At 43.4% G+C, this 27,131-nt stretch overlaps 1 protein-coding gene across 1 annotated transcript; it reads left to right on the forward strand.

The window, feature by feature from the left end:
- Positions 1-27,082, forward strand: fs(2)ltoPP43 (female sterile (2) ltoPP43). The gene is made up of 7 exons (XM_050191687.3): positions 1-294; positions 409-557; positions 2,896-3,183; positions 7,079-7,230; positions 14,802-14,965; positions 17,045-17,134; positions 26,948-27,082. Exons 1-7 carry the CDS (start codon positions 282-284, stop codon positions 26,971-26,973), a joined length of 882 nt encoding a protein of 293 aa, XP_050047644.1. The 5' UTR covers positions 1-281; the 3' UTR covers positions 26,974-27,082.
- Positions 27,083-27,131: the final 49 nt, after the last annotated feature.

The following is a 27,131-nucleotide window of genomic DNA, read 5'->3' on the forward strand; positions in this document are numbered from 1 at the left end:
GATAAGTACGAGCAGTACGAGTTGCAACGGGAGCCCTGCGGAAGCGAACGACGAAAGCATGGATGCGATCGGGCGCGTGCGGGCAATGTCATGATAGAAGACGATAAATGACGTGAAATCGCGTTCTTTGAGCGCGTGCGGCTGCTCGTGAAATGAGCTTTGACCATTTTGATGTCCGAGCGCGTGCGTGCGAGATCATGTTCGAAAACGACGAAGGACGTGAAGTCGCGCGGAGCGCGTGTTGTGTCTAAAAGCCCGTTCGATCGGACACCGTTGTCATAATGGCTGAGCAAGGTGAGTCGCGGAATTTTTCTACATTCCTAGCTGTGTTGCTTTACAGGAGACATGCACGATATTCAAAGCGAATTTCTCGAAGACAGCTTGTCATTTTGCTTCTTCCCTCGACAGCGATGATGACTGCCGTTAGGATTAAACGTAAAGCGGACGAGAATCCTTCAGGTGCGATTGTGCTGGCCACAAAAAGAGCAAGAACAAGCCACGAGAACGAGTCTGGCGAGAATTTCGCCTTTGAGTACGCCGGCACCGTTAACACCCCTGTAAGTGAGCCAATATAGTTATGTTTCGCTACCTTACTCACGCGTTAAGCATGCATTGCTCAAGCGACGCGACGTGTGTAAACGCGGTGTGGATTTGTGTAAGCTATTTAAGACATGTATCAGACATGTAGAATATTCTAGTGCGAGGCAACAGTTTCTTTATTCCAGGAGGGAGACCATATTGAAATCGCTAAAAGTAGTAACAAATTTGCATTGTTACCCTATTAAGTGCCGCTGTACGCCCGCAAAAAAATTAAACTTACCACGAGTGCTATTAGATCCAGTTTTTATCGCCAGTGAGAAAGCGTTATTACTGGGGGGTGCGAGTAGTTTTCTGGACCGAATGAGATAGCGAATAATGTACTGCCTTCTCACCATTAATATCCATGCATCTTCACATCCAGATACAACATTGGAAAGTTTGTCATTACACTGCACATTATAAAGCATTATTTATTAAATGCACAAAGGGAACGATGCTTAGGGAGAATTAACTAAGCAGTTTGTGAACTCGGGGCTCTTAGGGGTGTATGCGGTCATGTATTATCAGCCCTACTTTATGCAGTGTGCTAGTCCAGATGAGGTGTTTAAATTGACATGAAAAAAAAGACAGAAAAGCAAGAAAAAGTAGGAATAAGCAAAAAAAGAAAGACAGCCTTATCGGCCATTTAATTCCTACGTATACCTTTCTAACCTATAGGAAGTGTGTGCCATCTATGGCAATGGTAAAACGAAAAAGGGCATTTTTTTTCTGTAGTTTGGATGTTCGCAGCAGACTGTGCCACTATTGCATAAAGTATGTTGCAATGAAGCCTATTAATATTTAATTCAATAATACGACGCAGGTACCGCATCTATAAATAGTACCAAACTGCTGAATAGCTTGTCAAAACATTTTATTGTAAGTGATTGTGCTTAGTGGAAAAGGCTGACTGAGCGACGCAGCATGCTGTCCACTACGGCATCTACAGCGGATGTGATTAAAGTTATTGTATTTTTGCTTTAATTTTATTTTTAATCATGTTGAGTGGATGATGTAAAGCATGTGAAAACTATTTGGATTTTCAAATAGCAACCATTTCATTCGTTATTGAAAGTTTTGAGTATTTGTACACCCCTAGTTATTACAGTGTTAAATGCTGTAGTACCATCTCGTAGTTAGAAATTAAAGCACTTTTGTTGCTTTCGGTGGCACCTGTCAAGACAGAGAGCAAGTAGCTAGAGCTAATTCAGATCAAAGTGTGCGGCCTGGGTGCTGCCAGGTTTTGTCACGTAATTGTGATAACCATTGGAAGCCACATCACTGGTGTGATAACAGCGTCAGATCGCCCACCAAAATCTGTCGCTGAAAATCGTTGCACACGGTCTGTAGTGACAGTGATGAGACGGGCCATTGCACAGCTAATTGCGATTGGCTTTCTCGATCACAGTTATCATTGGCACAAGCTGGCGAAAGGAGCCAATCGCAATCCAGAAATTTGATCCTCATTGGCCTTTATCACGATTGAAGGTGCCCCGTGGAATGAAGTATTCGAATTCATTGCACGGTCGCACCTCAAGTGACTAACCAAGGGACACTAACTGGCTTAATATGTGCTCCCTTACGTTCTCCCTTGTGTTGCAGTGGAGCACCTCTTCTTGGTCGGCACAGCTCGGCATGAAAAAAGGAAAATCTGAGGTTTTACTTGATCTGATTATGAGGCACGCCGTAGTGGGGGACTCCAAATTAATTTGGCTACCTGGGGTTCTTTAACATGCACATAAACCTATGTACACAAGTGCTTTTGCATTTCGCCCCTGTCAGAATGCGGCCATCATTGCTGTACTCGAACTCGTAACCTCGAGCTCAGCAGCACACTACCATAGCCACTGGGCTACTGCGGCAGGTGAGCTTAATGTAATTTGCATGCCCACCGCTACTGCAGCTCGAGACAAAATGCAAACACTGTTGCTATTTCCGTAGGTTGTGTGCACAGTTGAAAAGTGGTCAAAACAGTTTCACTGTGTCCAGGAAGTGCTAATATGGCGCATATAGTTAGTTGGGCTAGGCACAGTGTTTTGGTTGCATGTATGGCCCCTACATCCCCAAAATTATGGGATTTGCGCAAAGGCACACGAGAGGTTGTAACACAACCGCCAGCTGTAGTAACGCACTCACGGGCAAATTGCAGTGGAAGGTGTGGGCCTGCCATAATGAGGTTGTATACTAACTGAAGCAGACGACCAAATGTATTGCACTGACTTTAGCAATGGTGATCTCTGTCGTGTTGCTTGGCTTTTTGCACAGATGACCTGTCCATTGGCACAATGTGACAATGTCGAATGTGTGTTTGTGCAGAGTGATGTGGATGCAGCAATCCAGCAAATTAAAGAAGCAAAGCGTAGGAGGATGAATCCCAAGGTTCATTCAGTGGACATCCACTCCAAACTGAGAGATGAACATCGTTCATCTAGCAAAGAAAATCGCCTGCAGTTGCTTCTGAAACACCGGTCCATTCTTGAAGTCTGCTCTGAAGAGGTCACCGATGAAAACTTGGAGGCTCCGCGTGAGTCGACCCACAGCTTGTTCCAGCTTTACGACGTGTTTGCTGAAGACAGTGAAAAAGACGATGACTCAAAAGAAAATGTAAGTTCATAAGGTTGCCTTGCCACAAGTGTGCTGTTGACAGCTTAAAAAAAAAACCACTAAAGCAAAACACTAAATCAGTTTAGAGGGATAAAGCATTCTTTGAGAACTCTCTTGTCGTTAATTTCGAAGTAATTGGTTAGTTATAAGAAAAATAAATGCAGGCCAAAGTTTCAGTTTTTGAATTTGTCCACGCAAAATCCGCAATGCTGGTTCGTCGCTGTGACATCACGGATTTCACAGTATTCTTTCGTATTTCTTCTGCATTGGCTCGGCAAAAGTTACCGAAACTCGCCATGTTCACATTTTGGCTGCTTTAGACACAGTGTAGTCTATCTTTACCGCTAAGGAGTGAACTTGGCCCTAGAAGACTCTTTCAACATCCATGACGTCACAGTGAGTTGGTGCAGGAACTTCAAGGAGGTGTTGCTGCCCATCTTTTGTTATTGTGCCTTTTCTGGCTTGCCAAGGGTCTTATCGTGGCAAGAGTGGTGCTTTTGATATTGTGGAAGAGTAATTTGCTCATTTACATTTACTCATTTACAAAATACACTATACTGATGGATGACTTTGATGCCAGGGTAGGCAAGAAGCAGGCTGGAGCCAAGTCGGTGGGGGAATATGGTATAGGCTCTAGGAATAGCAGGGGAGAGTTATTAGTAGAGTTTGCAGAACAGAATAATATGCAGATAATGAATACCTTCTTTCGCAAGCGGGATAGCCGAAAGTGGACGTGGAGGAGCCCGAATGGTGAGACTAGAACTGAAATAGACTTTATACTCTGCGCTAACCCTGGCATCATACAAGATGTAGACGTGCTCGGCAAGGTGCGCTGTAGTGACCATAGGATGGTAAGAACTCGAATTAGCCTAGACTTGGGAGGGAACGGAAGAAACTGGTACATAAGAAGCCGACAATGAGTTAGCAGTAAGAGGGATAATAGAATTATGGATCAAGGTACAGAACAGGTATTTGGCTTTAACTCAGGAAGAGGACCTTAGTGTTGAAGCAATGAACGGCAATCTTATGGGAATCATTAAGGAGTGTGCAATAAGTTGGTGGTAACTCCGTTAGACAGGATACCAGTAAGCTATCGCAGGAGACGAAAGATCTGATCAAGAAACGCCAATGTATGAAAGCCTCTAACCCTACAGCTAGAATAGAACTGGCAGAACTTTCCAAGTTTATCTACAAGTGTAACACAGCTGACATAAGGAAGTATAATATGGATAGAATTGAACATGCTCTCAGGAACGGAGGAAGCCTAAAAGCAGTGAAGAAGAAACTAGGAATGGGCAAGAATCAGATGTATGCGTTAAGAGACCAAGCCGGCAATATCATTACTAATATGGATGGGGTAGTTAAAGTGGCTGAGGAGTTCTATAGAGATCTATACAGTACCAGTGGCACACACGACGATAATGGAAGAGAGAATAGTCTAGAGGAATTTGAAATCCCACAAGTAACACCGGAGGAAGTAAAGAAAGCCTTGGGAGCTATGCAAAGGGGGAAAGCAGCTGGGAAGGATCAAATAACAGCAGATTTGTTGAAGGATGGTGGGCAGATTGTTCTAGAAAAACTGGCCACCCTGTATACGCAATGCCTCATGACCTCGAGCATACCGGAATCTTGGAAGAACGCTAACATAATCCTAATCCATAAGAAAGGGTACGCTAAATACTTAAAAAATTATAGACCGATCAGCTTACTGTCCGTTGCCTACAATGTATTTACTAAGGTAATCGCAAATAGAATCAGGAACACCTTAGACTTCTGGCAACCAAAGGACCAGGCAGGATTCCGTAAAGGCTACTCAACAATAGACCATATTCACACTATCAATCAGCTGATAGAGAAATGTGCGGAATATAACCAACCCTTATATATAGCTTTCATTGATTATAAGAAAGCGTTTGATTCTGTCAACCTCAGCAGTCATGGAGGCATTACGGAATCATGGTGTAGACGAGCCGTATGTAAAAATACTGAAAGATATCTATAGCGGCTCTACAGCCACCGTAGTCCTCCATAAAGAAAGCAAAAAAAAACACAATAAAGAAAGGCGTCGGGCAGGGAGATACGATTTCTCCAATGCTATTCAGTGTGTTTACAGGAGGTATTGAGAGACCTGGATTGGGAAAAATTGGGGATAAGAGTTAATGGAGAATACCTTAGTAACTTGCGATTCGCTGATATTGCCTTGCTTGGTAACCCAGGGGACCGATTGCAATGCATGCTCAATGACCTGGAGAGGCAAAGCAGAAGGGTCGGTCTAAAAATTAATCTGGAGAAAACTGAAGTAATGTTTAACAGCCTCTGAAGAGAACAGCAGTTTACGATAGATAGCGAGGCACTGGAAGTGGTAAGGGAATACATCTACTTAGGGCAGGTAGTGACCACGGATCCGGATCATGAGACTGAAATAATCAGAAGAATAAGAATGGGCTGGGGTGCGTTTGGTTGGCAAGCATTCTCAGATCATGAACAGCAGGTTGCCGTTATCCCTCAAGAGAAAAGTGTATAACAGCTGTGTCTTACCAGTACTCGCGTACGGGGCAGAAACCTGGAGGCTTACGAAAAGGGTTCTACTTAAATTTAGGACGACGCAACGACCTATGGAAAGAAGAATGATGGGTGTAACGTTAAGGGATAAGAAAAGAGCAGATCGGGTGAGGGAACAAAACGCAAGTGAATGACATCTTAGTTGAAATCAAGAAAAAGAAATGGGCATGGGCAGGACATGTAATGAGGAGAGAAGATAACCGATGGTCATTAAGGGTTACGGAGTGGATTCCAAGTGAAGGGAAGTGTACCGGGGGGCGGCAGAAGGTTAGGTGGGTGGATGAGATTAAGAAGTTTGCCAGGGTAGTTGGAGAAGTATGGGAGAGGCCTTTGCCCTGCAGTGGGCATAACCAGGCTGATGATGATGATGAATTTACTCATACAGAAAAAAAAATTTTCTGTTCAATGTCCCTTTAACCGAAATGTCTTACAGTAGCGCAATGTTAATGTTTCACACGACATGATTTTCACTCAGCGACATAGTGTTTTTCATTGCTCTGCTGCTGCTGGTACTACACTCTTCAACAATTGTACAATCTTTGGGGTGTATATTTGCCACACAACAGTAATTGCCACCTGTCTTGCACGCATTTCCTTTCTTGAAAAGTGCTCGCTCGCTACTTTCCTGTCGAGAATGCTCTGTCAGGCTGACAACGCTCATGCCGTTCGTGACTTGGAAGTACCGGGCTCGCGGCCTTAAGAAATGCAGACAAGACAGATGACAATTGTTGTGTGGCAAGATACAACCCTAAGGGTGTAATTTTGTTTAAGAGTCTACAACGAAGTGAATTTTATAAATACAACGCCAGATTCAATTTGAAATGGGCAGTCGGTACCGCCGCCATGTTTCACGCAAACTACGCAAACCGTGCAGAGACGGTAACGCTAAATCTGAGAAATAGCAAGCATATGCTATATGCTATGGGTCGTTTATCGTTTAGTGGCTCTCAAGTGCTCATATCGAAGTATTCAACTCTAACAGATGTAGCACATAGTTTATTTGTAGTTGAATGTTTGCACGCCCCTAGAGTAAATCCACATGGCATTCCTTTCCACTATTGCGAAGGAGGAGTGCTTCTTGTGAATGCTAATTAAAGCCTCGTAAATGGTCTAGAGGAATTAACACATTATTTAAATGGGCTTACATTTTTGGGACTTAACACTGTCTTATATTATCCAAGTCTTATACATCTGAGCTTTTCAATATGAGTATCTACTATAAGTATTTCAATGGCTGCAGTCATAAGATCTTGTCATAATGCTTGCTTCAATCACTAGTGCAATTTTTTAGGGTTCTTAAAGTGTAATATTTATCTTTGTGGTCCATTATTAGGAAGACCCAGAGAAGAAGAAATCAGAAATTGCATGCAACAATGTTCCTATGGTCCGCGAAGCTGTCAGGGAGGAAGAAGTGGACGAAAGTTATGTTTATGACATCTACTACAATGACGTCCACTGTAACTTCATTGGGGAGGATGAGTTTCGGTGAGTGATATAGGTCTTTTGCATGCAGCATTCTTTGAAGGTATCAAGGCATATGGCTGTTCAATATAATTTGTTTCGCAGTATCAAAGTATCGGCTCTCATTCTTTGCTTCAGCCATTACTTTGGTAGATTGATGCATGCCTTGGTCTGCATTTTTTAAATGATGTTGGCAGATGCAGATCTATTGTCATCCATGACGTGTCATAGCCCATAGAAATGCTAAGACTGGCTAAGCTTCAAAACATTAATTTTATGATATAGTGAACAGCTCTGATGTGGTTAGGTTGCTATGGCTGCCACAAGTATGACAAATCCTGTGGTAAAGTGCATTGGCTAAGGTGTTATACTGTCATAGTTTATTAGATACTTCAGCCATGGAAAGCAAACAGAATTAATGTGTATCCCAGGCTCAACTAGGGATGGTCGCTTAATTTTTTTTATTAGATTAACAATTAATAAAAAATATTTATCATTTTAGCCTTTAATCGATTAATTAGGTTCAATGCAGGGTTTTTCATCGATTAAGTGATTAATATAAATTTTTGTAGGAACCTATTTTAAAGGTGAAATCAAGTTTGAAACACAAGTGTATAGATGTTTGATTAAGTGTAATCTGTAGCTTGTTAAAGACTAAATATAGTTGACACTAGTAACTTTTGAAAAGATAAACAATGTATCTTATAAAATGTCAATGCTGAATGAAATAAGAAAAATGGCAAAATCTAAATTCGAAGTTCAGCTGAAATGTGCAAGAAATTGCAGCATGCACAGAGGAAAAGAAAATTACTGGTTTAGGATTGCAAACCACATGCTCTTTTCTACAGAGCAAATGAATGTCAATTGGCTGGGATGTTTGGAGGAAACAAACACCTTCTATGAATGGTCACACAACACGCATGCGAGAATAGATGCTCAGAAGCTATGCATTTGCCGAGATTGAAATGAACTCTATAGCTATATAGAATACAAGCTCCAAACCAGCGCGCATGCTGTGCCATGTCATTGGTGGACTGGGAGTAGGACGATGACCAACATCTGGGTTGCTAACTTGCTATAGTATGCCTTGAATTGCGAAGGTATTTCAAGCCTCCGACTTCGGGCGGCATATACAGTGTGGTGGAAGAGAGGGGAAGTGTTTGGCCCAGCAACACTCAGTAAAACAGTCAACACTGGCTCTACTACAGTCGCAGCTTGCGCCTTGCCATTCCAGTACGATTTCAACATTTTAGCACTAGTCCTGTTAAACTCTTGAAAACAATCAATCGAACATGCCTTAATCGATTACATCAATCAAATAAAATGTGGACATCAATGAAAATTAATCGTCTTGCAGGATACATTTAATCGATTAACCATTCATTAACACCACCAACCCTAGGGTTCACAGCATAGAATTCAGGGTGTGTTTACTACACTTGTATATGTAACAGTGAAATCCTCTATATTATGGTGTGTGCCTAGGGGACTACACTGAAGTTTAGTTTATTTTTTCACTCTTTTCTGCCCGGCTTGTATTTCGTAAACTGAGTTGACGCTGGTAGCTAGTTGAACTAGCTAGCTGGTCAATCGATGTGCCCGCTTTCAGGGCACCTATTAATTAAAGAATTGAGAGAACACTGTGGTGGCCCTCTAAATGACCACAAAATGTGGGATTGGAGAAGGTGCTAGCACTGAAGACAAACTGTATTAGGTTCTATGGTGTAGTTCGCAGCTATTGTGTTTTCAGTTAAATTGTTGCTGACAAAAACTTCATAGAGATCCCACTTTTTTGCTTTATCAGACAGCTGCCGACCCCATTACTACAGTGGCTGGTTCGTTTACAAGTTCTCTGTGCACGTCATGAAAATCGGGAGAGTGGTCACAAAGTGTAGGGCATAATGAGCTTAGTCTCCACTGTCGCTGCTGTAAAACATCGTCTCGAGCTTTCGACAAGTCAATCACACTGAGGCTTTGACTACTGCACCCATCCACATATCAGTGATGCAGCAGGACCTACCCACTCCCTAATTTTTGTGAAATACAGAGGCTACCCTTGCAAACAAGCTCAATGCCAGGAAATGTGTCGTGCATTTTCAATTCATCACATTAAAAGACGTTATAATTTATTTTTGTTGCACCTTCGAGGAATTGAGCTGTCATACTGTGATTATGGAGTTGGTGGCTAACAGCTAAAAATTCGACTGAAATTTTGTGTCAATGCTCCTTTAACTTTTCTGAATTTTTTGCTCGCTTGATTTGAACTTCACACTGAGAAGCTGCTGAGAATGATTGTGAACGTATGTGCAGAAGTATGCAGTACTCAAATCATGTTTTACATTCTTGCATCCCTTATTGCGTGTATCACCAGTTGCATTGGCTGAGCGGCTATGATGTTCTGCTGTTAAGCATGATGTTGCAGAGTCGATTGCCAGCCATGGTAGCAGCTTTCTGTTGATGATGGAATGCAAAAACACTCATGGATATATAAGCATTGGGTGCCCAGTAAAGAAATCCACTTGGTCAAAATTAAACTGGAGCCCTCCTCTATCCCCTTCAGTTTCAAATTTGTGTATTCAACTTGTTTGTGCCACTTTTGTCCAGTGATAGGTAAAAAATATCCACAAACGTTGAGTTTTTGGTGAATTTAATGCTCTGCATACTCATTGTGGCCCCACTTCAGTGTGCTTAGTACTATACTACACATTACCACATTCAAACCACAGCTCAATTCACTCAAGGTTCAAATTTGCCCCCCTAGGACTCACTTGAGCTCACTCAGATTTATGGGTGGGTCCGAGTGAACTTGCCTGCCTATGGTTGCTGGTTTATATTATTGCGAAACTGAAGGACAAAAGCTTACTTCTGTACCTGTGGACGAGAAAAGGTTCTACAATAACTTATTAGGCTCGACTGTCTGTTTTCTAACATTCCAGAAATGGTGAGAATGACCAAGTCTTACATTTGTCAGCTTTGCTTGGCATGGTTGGTCGGAGTTTTTGAGTGGAAAGGAAAGCTGGGCAAGTTGGGGCATTTGTAAAAATATGTTCGAAAAGGGCTAGTATGCAAGGAAGTAGACAAAGAGAAGCACTTACTGACGAATTGAATTTTATTAGGTGTTCTAATTTATCAAATTCTTTTTACTCATAAAGACTAGTTGTCATGTGAAGTGAGGGAAGTGTTTTTATCCACAAACATAACAGTTGTGCAAGTCAACCATTATTAATCTTGCATGTTAAGGTTGCGTTTCTTGAGCCTGGTTAAGTACAAGATGTTTTATTTTTTATTTTCGTTCCTTGCTGGTATGGCTGTTTCTCGTTTCTTTTGGAGGGGGGGGGGGGATCCTTTTGGGCATAGATATGCCAGATTATTGTTATAAAACTTGAGCTGAGTCAGCATTTGTATACTTTCTTGTGTGCTTGTTATTTTATGCTGTTTCAATTTGGGGGTTCTTTACTGTAGTAGCACACTGGCTGCAATGGAATCATTTTGTCACATGTGATCTTGCAGACCAGCTTCAGTACACTCAACGTAACAGCCGCATAGAGGCTGTTACCTCTGATTGTCAGTCTTCAGTGTTAGCACACAAAATCTAAAGCCAAGTGCAGATTTGCACTTGTAAAATAGAGGTGGTATATCTCGGGAAAAGGCTGAGACTTTTGTGACAAAATAGTTTTAGGTAACAATAACGTAAACAGTCTATTAAAGATTGTGTGGTGCATTCAGGTAAATTTTGTCAAAAAAGTGTTGGTGTCACTAATGGAGTATAAACATCAACAGTCATTGTAATTTCCCGTTTTCAATATCAAATGGCATTCAATGTTTAATGAGTTTGTTCTGAGTAGCATGCTCGACATCCATCACTTGCCATGAGAAATAGGATCCTATCTGTTAGATACAGAAAGGACAGTCCTGGTAATGTTCTCATTTGTTGAGATTCAGCTAAAGCTGGCTTCAAAAGCTGTTTCAGATGCTCTGCCTTGCCTCGTCATGAACGTTTGGGTGAGCATACCAAGTGGAATTAGTCGTTGGTTTTATGGAGTACAAAAGTTGTTCTGAGAGATTGGCAAATCCATACAAATGTTCTTTATTAGCTATGCCATAGTTCCATTTCTACATGGCACAAAAGCAGGCCTGTGTTAACTAGAAGAAATCTCGCCAGTAGCTGTTTTATGTTACTGGCAAAGGCCTACCAGAAACCTAAATTACTTTTGTCATTATCCCTGGACATTTAAGTTGGGCAACCAGTGAGCTTGCTGTAAGAAAATGATGGCTAAAGGTTTTCAAAGTAATTCAGAGGCAAGGGTTGCTAGAACTTTATGAAAGACTTTCCCTGATAGAATGAGACCGAAAGCAGAGTCACTTAATGAGGCCCTCCACTGTGGCAAGTGAAGTTCGAAGACTTATCTCTGCACTTTTGACTTTGCTCACATTCTTAGTGGCTTCTGGAGTAATCTTCCAACCATAAAAGCTGCCCTTTTTCTCTTTTATGTAAGGGAGACACACAGTCTGCTTGCATACAGATGATCCCAGAGTTGGCTGCCCATCAATGTAGAACATGTGAGGCAGTTAAAAGCATGCACCGTGTTACTGTATGCATGATATAACATCTGAAATTGAACAAGAATGTGTGTCGCCAGATCTTGCAAGATTTAGGAAAACAGAAACCAAATGCAAAAATTGTTCTTCCCACACTGACAGTCAAACGGAAAGAAACCAAACAAACAATTGCTGCTAAACTTTTGGAAAGGTCCAGAAGTGATGCCACATTTGTGTTAAATGTTAAGCATCATTGCCAAAGATGAAAGTTGGTGCTACCAGTCTGACTCTTAAATGAAGCGGAAAAGTGCCAGATGGCGAAGTCATGGTTCAGCTCTCTCTAAAAAAGTGAAATGACAACCATTGAAAACAAACCCAATGTCGATCGCATTCTGTAATGTTGAGTCTTGGTGCGCCATGAATATCTGCACCATGAATAGGAGAAACAATGAACCAAGACATTGTAATGCTAAAGCATTAGCTCCAAGCAATTCGGTGGTGCTATCCTGATTTCTCATTTCAACAATGGTTCTTGTTGCACAACAATGTGATGCCCCACAAAATGCGATGCCCCACACTGCTGTATCAGTCCAGAAATATCTGCCTGTACACAATATCCCTGCTCTACCACATGCCCTATGTTCACCCAACTTGTCCCCGTGTGATTTGTGTTTCTCAGGGTGAAATTGCCTTTCAAATTTGGGAAGTGTCATAAAAATATGGCAGCAATCAAAACTGCTGTGAGTAATGTGCTGAAGAGCATACTGGATGAAGGTTTCTCTGCTTGGCCCCAGGACCTCCAGAAGCTAACAGCTGTGCATATATAGCTGAGGGGACCAGTACTTTAACAAGACCTAGAGTGCTTAGTTTGTATAAATTATTTTTTTACAAGCTGTCATAGAACTCTTCTGACAAAGGTTGTATTATAGGATTCAAATATAGTATTTTCAGATACTGTATGCAACTGCCCAGGGCCGATTTTTTTTTAATAGTAGATTTCAATTCTTCTTAGCGACTTATTTTTTAAAACATTCACCGCAATTTTTCTACGGTGACCGTAAGCTGAGAAAAAATTATTTTGCGTTGGTATATATGTACTCTTCATTCATGAATAACAACAATAAAAAAGGAAATAAACTTATAAGAATTAAAAATTTGATGCATTTTTATACACATAGTTCAAGGCCTTGAAAATGCGCACACGAGAATATTTCGCAAGACTCAAATGTTCCTGCTCTTACACTAATATCTAATGTGTACATCCATAGTGTAATCGAACTGCTTAGGTGCGTGCACTCAAGAAAACTTTGGGGTTGTGTGCCCGTCAGAAAAGCAAAACGTGTGACAAACTGCCGCTAATCTTCATCTTATTGCCAACCAGAGGCAATTAGTTATCGCGAGTGTAAAAAAAAAAAAAAAAAAAAAAAAAAAAAAAAAAAAAGAAAGGAAAGGAAACTTATGCACGGCGGCATCCTTCCTATGCACACCTCTGTGAGCACTGAACAAGCGAGAAAGAGGCGGTCGCCCTTTGAGCGATTAGTAACGAGATAGCCATCAGTTTTGCAAGTGTAAGAAGCCGAAACCGCCCGCGAAACCAAAACCCGAACCGCCGCCCGCCCGCCCGCACGTGCGCCAGTGCGCGGGTGGTATTATATATATAGACGCGTGGGAGCGAACTAGCGCTAAAACAAACCATGCAACGAAAAGTGAGAGACGGAGGCGTGCGAAAAAAATTCCCTGTATTCCCACATAGTGGCAGCACATGACAGAAAAGAAAAAGTTAAGAAATGGGCGCACTTTTTAAACATACAGACGGCGCCGTAAATATACGGCATCGACCATTTTCTGACTTGTTCACGGCGCCGTATATTTACGTCATTGACCCTCAAAGGGTTAAGTGTTTTAGACCGCAGCTCTTAGGCTTCCGTTGCTGCAGCGAGCGTTGGCGTTGTCCCTCGTAACTTAGCGAGCAAACACAGCGAAAGATGCAAACGAATGCGGAGCGTAGCAACAGGTGACAAACAGCAACAGTGAAGAGAGTGCTAGGAAGAAAGCAGAGGAGGAGGGTATGGCGAAAGCGTGAGAAGAAAAGCTTAGTGCTGTGCAAGACGGACTTTGTGGTGACAATGGCCACGAGATGGCACCAGAGTAGCGCGCATCGTCTGTAGGGAAACAAAGAGCTGTATGAGCGGAAGTCTGTCTGCAGCAGCTGCTGTGAATCACGCCCATGCATCACTCACATGCCTCCTCTCACAATCTCCCGATCAGTGAGGCAATTGTGCCACACTTCGCTCCAGTTGCAACACGCCGCATGAGACAGATTGTCCGTGCCAGCCAATATATTGCAAAATGAAAAGACGCATACAACTGCGCTCAAATTTCGCAATAGGGAATATCGTAATCGTTGGTGAATTTTTAAATTTCAAGTGAACCTACAGTTCATCTACAGTGCTCTCTAAATGAGTGCTTTTTGCACTGTTTATCCTGTAGCATTTTTATGTCACTGTGGAATAATACTTATAATACTAATACTCACTGAATAATACTTATTCAGTGAGTTATAGCCCCAACTTTGCCATTTTGCTATGCTTTCACTGTTGTGGCATCTATGCTTCGATGGGCACGAAAGGCAAAAACACCCGTGTAATATGCATTCGGTGCATGTTAAAGAATCCCAGGTGGTCAAAATTAACCCGGAGTCCCCCACTACGGTGTGCCTCATAATCATATCGTGGTTTTGGCATGTAAAACCCCAAAATAAAGTTGTTTTTTTTTACATCTGTGTCAGTACACTTACCTCTAAAGCGCACTGATTAACAGAATTCAATTCTGTATCATCTCGCAATAGTACCAATCTGCAGTACTTGGGATGTACAACCTGCTTTGGCAACGCCCTGACCTGCAGTGTCATGTAAATAAATAAAGAAGTAAATTGTAGCGAGAACAAAGCAGTTATGTATAGTAAGGTGCTTATATGTATTTTTTCTCCCTCCTACTGGTCTATAATAGACTAACCCTTAGTTACTACTGATCTCTCTTTTTCCTTCTTCATTTAGTCTTTTCCGCTGCGGTCCGCCGGACGCATTTGCCCCGGAACATGACTTTGCATACGACTCTGACCCTGGGTTGGATGCTTGTGATGGAGAGGACACTGACAGCAATGCTGAGGATAACTGGAGGAACGACTACCCGGATGATGAGGACACAGATATCGTAAAACGTGAGTTAAGCAAGGCAAAACTTTGTAACTTACTCGGTAGTCATGGCTACCACATATTGAAGGTGGAAAAGCGCAGAAACGCTTGTGTACGTAGATTTAGGTGCACATTAAAGTATCCCAAATGGGCAAAGTCAATCTGCAGCCCTGCACTGTGGCATCCCTCATAACCCACTGCACATTAAACTCAACGATTTATTTTAATCATTATCCAACAGGTCACAAAAAGCTCATTGTGTCTCATTGGAGGGGCAAAGAATACTCCGGATAGTAGGTATTATGAGGGATAGAGTTGCGATAACTTAGACTGTTTCGTTAGAATATGCTATTTAGTTGATTGAAGCTTAAAAGAAAAGTGAATAAATTTAATATGTTGGCTAAGTAAAATGTATATTGTTGAAGTTTGTGCAGTCAATTGGTTGTCAATTGCAATATATTTCTGTCAATATAGCATGGTCATCATGTTGCCTTCGTTATTCAATTTATAATGTTCACATTACTGATGTTAGGTTATTCTGCATCATACTTGAACTCGTTACTGTGCAGCTCGTCACCATAAAACAGGAGAAAGTATGATCTACTTATCCAATGGAGGTTGTACCTTTAAAACTTAAATTAAATTCTGGTGTTTTGTGTGCCAAAACCATTATCTAGTTGTGAGACATGCTATGGTCTCACAGTGCAACTCCATATGGGGGTGTGCCTTTCTTGCTTAGTTGAAATCTGTGCTTGTTAGTGGTAGAAAGAGAGAAAACATTTAACCTGAGATTTAAGTGTACAATAGTCCACTATGCCACATTGCAGCATCTTTCACACCCTGAAAGTAGAGAACTAGATTATTGTTGGAGTGAATAACTGTTGAATGAAATTTAACCTCTTGTGGGACCTAATGTTACTGCAAAAGCACATTGGATATACGAATTATTGGATATAGCGAAGTAAATATGAAATATTTCTCGCCGATAAGTGAATATATGCTTATAACGAATATTAGATATAACGAAGGTATTTTTGCATCAAGTGTGACTTCGTTATAATGAGGTTCGACTGTACTCTATGCCAGTGAGCTTTAGAGAAGACACATGCCGTGCTTTTTTTTTCTAGCACAAACCTTTTTCATGCTAATTGGTGGGAGTCTTAATTTGGTTTACCTTCTTTCATAACATATTAGTTTTTACAAGTGCCACAGTTCTCTTAAAAAAAAGGAAGTGGTGGAGCATGCATTCCCCATCAGTAATCTTGGTAAGGAATCATGGTGATTTTTTAGGAGGACCTATGAAGGGTGTGTCCCAGCTAACTTTAGCCAAGGTTTGAAAATATACCAAAGCACTCTAAGAGAATGCAACCTAATGCATGTTGTTGGCTATTGCATGGAACAAGTCACACTTTGTGTTCTGCTTAATTGCATAATTAGTGAAGATTAGTTAAACAACTTTGCAAGTATTAACTCTAGTGCAGAACGTCAAATTGTAAAGTTCTAAAGCATTCTGGCAAATATCTAATTCAACATTTTCTAACTTACTGCTTATTATGTAATCATTTTTTTTCTGTGTCCTAAGGAAAGCCTAAGAAATACGAAAAAAAAGCGTGTGACATGGCTACATGCATGCCACGATTGCAGGCTCTTAAATGTGCTGCGTGTGAATGAACGGCACATTCATCCTGGTGTGCTGCTGCTTAAAAAGTGACAATGCAGCAACACAGGCATTCAGTGCACGATTTACGCCATAGACATGTTTCCCTTACGGCAGTTCATGATAGCGATAAGGCTACGAGGTTACGGTTCATGATAGCGCACAACCAAGGCTATGAGCTTCAGCACTCCATTCGGGGCTGCACGCTAAAACGTAGTTCCGGTGCCGTCGTGCACTCTTTGGTTAGACTGGTGTTTTGGAGTATCTTGTTTAACTGAGAGTACAGCCAACTTATTGCACCTTGATACACATTATTGGGTATTGAACTAGCATAGGCCAACACTAGGTCAGTCTGGAAGAGTCTCCCTTTGTAGCCATTGCTTGTGCTTAGGTGTATGTGAACTCTGCTACATGAAATCTATATTTAAAAAAAATATTGCTTTTATAGAGTTTGACATATATGCTGAGTACTTTGAAGACACGAGTACCAGCTCCTTGAGGAACCAGCTGAATGGCCTGAGCCTGGTCTTCAGTGATGGTGAGTACCATTAGTGACAAGAAGGGTCCTCCAAACCTTAGCTGTGTAGTGTGTTGGAAGCTTTATTTTAATTTTGTGGGTGGAACCATTTTATTGCTGTATTTTGTGGAGTGATCTGTTGTGCAACGCATGCCACTCATTATTGATGTGAACCAGGCACATTGCGGTGGATAGGTCCCTGTCTAGCCTTATTTCTGGCCTTGGCCAGAAATAAGGCCAGAACTGCATGAATCAGTGTCCCCTGGCACTGAAGCAAATACCCATTAGGCTACAGATGTATGCTTACTTCTCTCATATCAACGCTGACTAGCATTTGGCGATAATTGGCGGATGCATCATGTTGTGAGAAGTACCTTAAAACAGCGAAAGCACATGCTCATGGTACAGAAAAATAATTATCAACCTTACCACTGTCTTTCATGTGCATCATGTTACATAGCAACTGTTCGTTATAAAAGTGAGAGCGCACCAGTGTCCCCCGCATTCAGCGCCTTTAGGATCTGCCCAGGTCGTAACAGAACAGGTTGTAACATTTCTTTGCCAAGTAAATCAGTGGTCATGCCATGGCTGTCATACTATTGTTGATGCCTTGCTGCTGTCATCGCACACAATTGCTTGACTACACAAACAGGTTGGCCTATCTTGTAATGGTCTTGAGAACCTCAAAGGATGCTGGATAGCCAGCTACCGGCAAAATTCTTTGCATAACACAGATTCCCCCCAGCGCATGGGGTTCGTGTAATTTTTCAAAATCTAAATCATTTTTAAATTGAATGCACAGTGAAGATTCAGAAGCTATGATTTGCTTAAAGCATATTTGCATCAATTACAAATATTTTTTATATACTGATTCATGCAGCATGTGTGTTTACTTAGGCTATACCCCTTCACCTAGTCTTTTTAAAATAAGAGACAAATCCACTTTAAGCGCACTGGAGAAAAATGCAATTGTTTGCTACTGACAATATGGTCGAGCCTACCTAACAATTTTTTGTCAATGTGTTCATGTCATGTCAAATTCACTAATTAACTTCTTAATTACTTTACGGCACATATGGCTATTTATGAATTCTGGCAGGTGAGTTCGCAAGGCGTATTCGTTCAGAATAAATTCCCAAAATGACACCAGTTTGGAGATATGTGCCATCGAACTTGCCGGCAAAACGCCGATGTATTTCATCCCACACTTAAGGAAATACTAATCTCAAAACTCGTGTATCCTGAAGATTCATTTCATCTGGATACGTCTTGCAAGCTCATTGACTACAATGCATAAATTGCAATATATGTACTGTAAAGTAATTAATTAACACATTAACTAGCACATTTCCATTAATTAATTGTATATGTGTTTCAACTTATCATTCTAGTAATGTTCACATCTTTGAATAATCCAGCTCAAGGATAATAATTATGCTATCAGCCACAGGCGGTTGTTCAATTTCTGTAAAACTTAAACATGATCACCTGATCATATATGATCATATGATATGCGTGGCATTATAGGGTCAATAGCTGTCTTTACTTTCATGGGGTGCACTGTTCAAATTTGTTATAACTTTATTCCCCTAAACTGTGAAGCCACTGAAATTAGATTAATCTACTGTTTGCTTCGTGTGGATATGTTAACAAACTGTGAGAAGCTGTGTCATGGCACTTCAGTTGCTCTGGTGCTAAACGTAAGATGCTTCTTCAATTCGTGACTTCCCAGAAAGAATCGATAATCTAAGTTGGTCCAAATCAAATGGCAATTCTGTTCCCAATCAATCAAATACAAGAAATAATTTGCTTTCTGACACCAGTGATCTTAAACATCATGCAACAGCACCAAGAAGCAGTTGGCAGCAGTACGCGCTAGCCATTGGTTTACCCCCAAGCTGCACATAGCATACCATAGTCTAGAGTGTGGGGTGTACAGGGTGGTCCTTTATGAAAGAGAACATGCGAGTGCATGGCCTGTACTCTGTGGAGGTTGCTTAGAGTGCCACCAACAGGCAGCAAGGGGAAGCACGTCTGCTTGTAGTCTTATCTATTGGTGGCCAGAATAACCAGACACTGCTGGACTGCCTCCCACGCCAGCTGGATGCACAACAGGTGGAGCCTGCAACGCAGCGTCTGCTGCTAGAAAACCGTGCTTGATACGCTAGCACACTGGAAACGTAGAAGTACCAACATATTACCGCTGATTATTACACACTGTCAGAGTATATTTTAATGCATAAGCATTCTTTGGCGCATATCGCAGCAAGATCTGTCCGCCACGCAAAAGGTTTAATGCCTTGCATCCGCACAAAAATGCGTAATGTACAAAGTTATGACATTTAATCATTATAATAGTGTAAATGGAGATGATTGGTAGCGTTATAAACGATCAGGAACAATTGAAAAAATATTGATTAGAGAGAATAACCATAGAGATGCAGAGGGTCCACAGAAAATGCATGGGCAAGCCTATAGTAGGGGTGGGCCAACCTGAAATTTGGGTGTAGGCTAATGTAAATTTGGGGGTGGGCAAACTTAAAATTTGGGGCGCACCACCTAAAATTTGTGGGTGGGCCAACTTGAAATTTAGGGGTAGGCTTATGCACACTTTAAAAACCCCAGTACTGTTTCTGGGTACCTTATTGCAGTACAAAGCTCTGGCAGCCCACTCCCACCCTAGCATGAATAGACCTCGCATGATTCGGAGCAGTTTAGCAAAGAAGTGCACTCAGGTGAAATTTTAGCTTAGGTAAATAAACATAATTATTTCGTTATTTATTCAGGCTGGTATTTTATAATGATGGCATTTGCTTAATTAGCTTTAGTTAGTTATGATGGAGACGCTTGTATCTGTAATGAAAATTTAAGAATACTTAATTAGGTCTAACTAATCTCAAGGTACCCTTAGTAACTCTTGATTAGTAAAAAAATTTAACATAAATCGATGTTATTTAGCCTGACTATTCCTAATTACCCTCAATCATCGTTACACTTAACTTTATCGTACCTAATCTGTTTAGTCTTTATTAACCTTAATTACACCTATACCTCTCACTATTCACTATATATAGTCATGATCATAGATCTCATTACTTGTATGTAGTCATAAGGCATTCATATTGTGACGCGCTGACGAAGATGTTTTCAACTTGGTCGGAAGAAGACGACGCTCTGGACTTTGCATGCTGTCTACCATCTTGTCAGCTGCTATAATTATTGTAAATATCCTGTAAATATACATCTGACTGTTTTTAACCCCGTAACAGTTTTGGTGTAGGTTGCGGGATCATTATCAAGACTGATTTACGCAGCGGGTGCTCCTTGGCTGCATCTACAATGCCAGCTCAAGGCGTGGATGCTTCGGGCTCGTCGGCACCCACGCTCACAGTCATTCTAGCGCAACCCCGCGACCCAGGAGCCTTTTCTGGCACCGACGACTCTGTTGTTGAAGAGTGGCTTCAACTGTATGAGCGGGTGAGCGCCAGCAACCACTGGGATCAGACCATCATGCTCGCTAATTTGATATTTTACCTCGCGGGCATGGCACGCGTCTGGTTTCAAACCCACGAGGAGGAACTTACCAGCTGGGACAATTGTAAACAGAAGCTGAAGGATTTGTTTGGCAAGCCTGTTGGACGTCTGTGCGCCGCCCAAAAAGGCCTCGCTTCGTGTCTCCAGACGTGCACTGAATCTTACCTCACGTACATCCAGGACGTGCTCGCTCTGTGCCGCAAAGTGGACCCGAAGATGTCCGAATCTGATAAAGTCGCACATGTCATTAAGGGCATAGCAGATGATGCCTTCCACCTCCTTGTGTTCAAGAATTCTTCCACTGTGCAAGCCATTATTACAGAATGCCCGTGGTTTGAAGAAGCCAAGAGTTGCTGCATTGCCCAGCCATCTCCCCGCCTTCCCAACACGGCTGCTACTTCCACCTGCGAAGACCTCCGCCCTCGGCCAATCGCTCTTATGACATCCTACATATTGTCTGACGTGAAATAGAAGCCGCATGTCCTGTCAGAACCCCAACCCATGGCCCCGACAATTGCCAGGCGACTGTCTCATTTATCCAGTCCGTCGTGCGCCAAGAATTGGCCAACGGTGGCTTGACCAGTGTCTGCTCAGTTAATCGGCCTGACTACACTCCGTCCAGCACTGTCATACGCACCCGCAACCTGAATGCCCCAACGCGGTATCGCAACCCGGCCGAACGGCGCACTCCAGACAAGCCTATATGCTTCACTTGTGGCCGTATCGGCCATATTTCACGTCACTGCCGATCTTCGTGGAATTCGACCCCCTGGCCCTTTCTCACATCCCACGGTCCTCATGCTGCTCCTCGGTTCCCCCCGCAAACGCAGCCAATAAATTTTTGCGACACTTCTCTTCCTACCCGCTCTAGCCACTCTCCTTCACCACGTCGCCGCTTCTCCCGATCGCCCCCATCTCGTCGATCACCGTCCCCTAGCTCCTTCCGGCGCACCCTTCCGGGGAACTGATGGGTGCAGCACCTGGAGGTGATGCTGCCAAACCGACCCGACGCAAAAATCCTCTTCTGACCTTGCCTACACATTGGAACCTCATTAAAGTGAACGTGGATGGTGTACCTGTTACGGCTCTAATTGACACTGGCGCGCACGTATCTGTGATGAATGCTCAGCTCCGCAATCATCTCAAGAAAGTCCTCACTCCTGCCCCGTCACCTGTGGTCCGAGCCGCCGACGGTGGAACACCAGCCATTATTGGCATGTGTCCGGCTCGCGTGAGTGTCGCCGGACATCACACTTCTGCTTTATTTTATGTTCTAGAGCACTGCCCTCGCGACCTCATCCTGGGCTTTGACTTTCTGTCTACACATTCCGCTTTTATAGACTGTTCTGCTGGTGTTGTGCAACTCACTCTACCTGTTGCTATTGACCCTCCTGTTAGTGCTCCGATACGGCTATGTTTCACAGACCATATTCGCCTCCCTCACCGTGCCGTTAACTACATAGGTGTCTTTCCCGTTCCACCTGTACCAGACGGTGACTACATCGTATCCCCTAATATGGATGTCCTGCTCTCACACAACGTCGCTTTTCCTCACACCGTCATTACCATTTCGGACAACATGTCCTGCCTTCCGCTTGTGAACTTTGTACTTTGTACACAAGTACTCCCGTGCGGAATATCCCTGGCGCAAATAACGCCGGCCAGAGACTACCACATTTCGGCTTTAACTTATGACAGCTCCTCGTGTTCAACTTTTGCTTCGCCCCCTGTCCCTTCAGACTTGAATGCCCTAACAAATATGATTGCTCCCGACCTTCCGCCCCAGCGTGCTCAAGAACTTTGTTGCCTCCTTGCCTCATACTGGGACATATTCGACTTTGGAGAGCGCCCTCTAGGACAAACATCTGTCGTAAAACGTCGAATAAACACTGGTGACGCGAGCCCGATCCATCGGCGACCCTACCGCGTCTCGCCCACTGAGTGACACGTAATCCAACATGAAGTTGACAAGATGCTTTCTCGAGACATCATCGAACCTTCTTGCAGCCCATGGGCATCCCCTGTTGTACTTGTTAAAAAGAAGGACAACAGTTGGCAATCTTGCGTTGATTATTGGCACCTCAACAAGGTAACAAAGAGGGACGTCTATCTGCTACCACGCATTGACGATGCCCTGGATTGCCTGCATGGAGCACAATATTTTTCATCCATCGACCTTCGCTCCGGCTACTGACAAATTGCCGTCGATGACATGGACCGCGAAAAGACAGCTTTAATTACTCCCGATGGCCTGTATCAGTTCAAAGTGATGCCTTTCGGTTTATGTAATGCCTTGGCCACATTTGAACGAATTATGGACGCCCTCCTACATGGTTTCAAGTGGTTCATCTGCCTCTGTTACCTGGACGACATGATCGTTTTTTCTCCGACTTTTGCGACACACCTCGAACGCCTATCGACGATCCTATCTGTTTTCCGTCAAATGGGGCTACAACTAAATTCGTCCATGTGCCACTTCGGTCATCGTGAAATTTCAGTGCTCGGGCATCTCGTCGATTCTTCTGGTATACGCCCTGATCACGATAAAATACGGGCAGTGAAATACTTTCCCGTGCCAACATGTGCCAAGGATGTCCGCAGCTTCTTGGGCCTTTGCTCCTACTTCTGTCGGTTTGTCCGAAATTTTGCGAATGTTGAGTGCCCTCTCAATCAGCGCCTCAAGTAAGACTGCATTCGTTTGGGGCCCTGAGCAAGCTGTTGCTTTCACTGAGCTGATTGGGCTGCTTACGTCCCTGCCCATTCTCGCTCACTTTGATGCGTCAGCTCCAACAGAAGTCCGTACCGATGCCAGTGGTCACGGTATTGGAGCGATCTTGGCACAGAAACAACAAGGGCGAGAATGTATTGCCTACGTCAGCCGCCTTCTTTCCTCTGCAGAGCGCAATTATTCTATCACCGAACGCGAGTGTCTGGCTCTCGTTTGGGCAGTGGGTAAATTCCGCCCCTATTTGTACGGCCGCCAATTCACAGTCATCACTGATCACAACGCTCTGTGTTGGCTTTCGTCCCTCAAAGATCCTTCAGGGCACCTTGGCCGCTGGGCTCTGCGCCTTCAAGAATACAACTATTCAGTTGTATACAAGACCGGCCGATTACATCAAGATGCAGACTGCTTGTCGCGCCATGCTGTCGACCCTCCTGACGTTTCTGCGGCCGGCATACCTGTCACCATTCTCTCTCTGGCTGCTTTTCGCGATATTGGAGCCGAACAACGTCGGGACGCTTCCTTACAAGCCCTTGTTAAACGGCTCACTTCAACGACTCTCGATCCTTCTCTTCACATGTTTGAACTTCAATATGGTATACTGTACCGCTCTAACATGCGCCCAGGCGGCCCTGCCTGACTCTTCGTTGTGCCCGAGCAACTGCGTCAGACTGTTCTCGCCCAGCTTCATGATGTACCGACTGCCGATCACCTCGGCGTGTCACGGACTTATGACCACGTTTGTCAGCGCTTCTTCTGGCCTGGTCTATACCGTGATGTCTACCGTTATGCCGCTGCATGTGACCTTTGTCAACGATGCAAAAAGCTGACCGCACTCCCTGCTGGTCGCCTTCAACCACTTGACGGACCATCAGAACCATTCTTCCGTGTAGGTGTTGATCTTTTAGGCCCTTTTCCTACGTCTGCTTCTGGAAACAAGTGGATTGCTGTAGCAACTGACTACGCCACCCAATATGCAATCACACGGGCCCTTCCGACAAGCTGTGCAACCGATGTCGCCAACTTCCTCCTAGAGAATGTGATCCTTCACCACGGCGCCCCTCGACAGATCCTCACTGACAGAGGCCGCTACTTTCTTTCTAAAGTTGTCAATGATATTCTACACTCGTGTGCGACTAAACACAAACTTGCTACTGCTTACCATCCACAAACTAACAGTCTAACCGAGCGCCTTAACCGCACCCTTACTGACATGCTGTCCATGTATGTCTCCGATGACCATCGCGACTTGGACGTTGCGCTGCCGTTCGTTACTTTCGCCTATAATTCGTCTGGCCATGATACCGCAGGCTTCTCTCCATTCTTCCTCCTGTTTTTCCGCGACCCTACGCTACCTTTCGACACCGTTCTGCCTGCTAGTCTGAATTCCAGATCTGAGTACGCCCGTGAAGGCATACTCAAAGCACAAGAAGCACGCCATATTGCCCGACATCGACTTGTGGAATCGCAGGACAACCAGCGGCGCTTATATGACGCCCGCCATCGTTACGTCCATTACATGCTGAGCACCCTGGTTCTCCTTTGGTCGCCGTCGCGACGCGTTGGCCTCTCGGAGAAGTTACTTTCACGCTACTCTGGCCCTTACCGTGTCTTGCATCAAGGAACTGACGTCACATACGAAATCTCCCCTCTTGAGCCAACCGTGACTCAGGATCGCTCCGACGTGGTCCACGTCGTGCGTCTTAAGTTGTATCACTCGCCCGCCTCCTAACCAGCACTGAGCCGGTGCTTCAGCCGCCAAGGGTCATGTGACATGCTGACGATGATGTTTTCAGCTTGGCCGGAAGTCGACGGCGCTCTGGACTTCGCGCGCTGTCTACCATCTTGTCAGCTGCTATAATTATTGTAAATATATGTCTGACTGTTTTTAACCCTGTAACAATATATACCTCAGAGTTCCAAGGGAAGTAGCTGTAGAATGCTTATGCATTAATTAGTTGCACCAGGAGTACCTAATAACTTCCGGGCGTATGCTGGCACTTCCACGTTTCCAGTGCACTTGCGTACCCAACGCGGTTTCCTAGCAGCAGACGTTGCACTGCAGGCCCCGCTCCTTGAGCAAAAGTCATGCGGGGTGGGGGTTCCAGCTAATTCTGGAAGGCGCTTGCCTATTGGCCAATCCTGGTTATTCTGGCCGCCAATAGATGACACCACAAGTGGACGTGCTTCTCTTCATTGCCCCTTGCTGGCGCTCTAAGCAGCCTCCCCAAAGCATGGGCCATGCGTTCGTGTGTTCCCTTTCATAAAGGACCACCCTGTACATGACACATCCTTGGAGGTATGTTCAAACAAGGCAGATTGTACAGGGTAAGATGGAGATTCTTAAGTGATCAAGAGGGGTCAAACAAGGGATGTCTCTTAAGCCAGAGACATCTCTTGTTTAACCACTGTCGACCTTGGAGATATGTCATGCATGTAGCTCTCGCAGGCTGCAACAAATACTTGGCTTTGGCAGCACCTTCAGTGCTGCAAAGTAGAAGTTGCAAGTGACAAAGGAGCAAGGAATCTGCCACATATATGAGGAAGACATTGATGTCAGAGTAAGGGTGCAGTGAGTGAGGTCTGTATTTTGGTGGAATAATGAGAACATCACTAGAGGCAACAGCCCGTGGCTCAGTAGTAGTAGTGTTGCCAAGCCGTTTGTGTGTGATGACCATGTTCTAATAGATCTACAACTGTGGTCTTGGCTGTTTCTCCTACAACTGCAATCTGTTACTGACATCTCAGTGCATGCTGTTATGGGAAATAATATTGTGTGACGATGTGTAGGTGGAGACCTACCATTCAAATTAGGACACATTTCGTGTATGTACTTTTGCATGCACTGTAGGTGAACAAGAGTTCCTCATACTGTTGAGGAAAACAGCTGTCTGCCTGCTGTTACCTATTAACTGTGTAATCGGTGGCTTTATGCAAAAACTCACCATTTCAGTACGGTCTCTTGTGGCGTACTGATTCAGCCACTGGATAGAGCCCAAAGTGAATTCAAAACCATGGGATGTTCTCTGGAATGGGAGTGCATTCATATTCGCTAGAGTGAAATAATTAGCGAGCTATTGTTGGTCTACACTGACCTCCTGTGTGTACCTGTAAGAGACTTCGCTCAAGGAAAGAGCTATGTCCCCAAGTGTTTCCTAGTCCACATACCTGTTGTGTGGTATGAACTAGCAGAGACAACTTAAATGTAAAGCCAAAGTTGTAGCATTGACTTCAATTTTGTGAGCACCTATCGGCTTGTAGTAATACATCATCAAAAATTGTCTTATCAGATTGTATAAAACACTATCTGCTTTACTTCAGAATTCTATGCCAGGTTGAATACATTGAATAAGCAGGAAGAAATGTGCAAGATGGATGTTATTCTGCATCCCGAAATAGCTTGCTGAATAGCTTTTAATGTGTTGCTGTGCGTTAAGCGCGTTACAAAATTTGGAAGGTGTGTTATGAAGAAATGCACAGCACCATAGGGTCAAGAAACTGTAGTGTATGATGCTTGGTCATTATTGTAGAAAAATGTTTGATTGCTTATGGAACTGTTTGCATTTCATTTGCAGATGATGAACCGGCTCAGGAAGACTAAGGGGTTCTAGCATTTCCTCAAGGACCAGTTCTTTTTTTTTTTTCTCAAGAGCCTTTTTTTTTTAATTGTGTCGCATTTTGTAATAAAGTTGTGTGTTGTGTGACTGTGACAGGTTTATATTAGTTCCTGTCTTTGGAAACACAACTGCTTGATCCAAA

Source organism: Dermacentor andersoni, chromosome 1, assembly GCF_023375885.2.
Source record: "Dermacentor andersoni chromosome 1, qqDerAnde1_hic_scaffold, whole genome shotgun sequence".
In the NCBI taxonomy this organism is placed as follows: Eukaryota; Metazoa; Arthropoda; class Arachnida; order Ixodida; family Ixodidae; genus Dermacentor; species Dermacentor andersoni.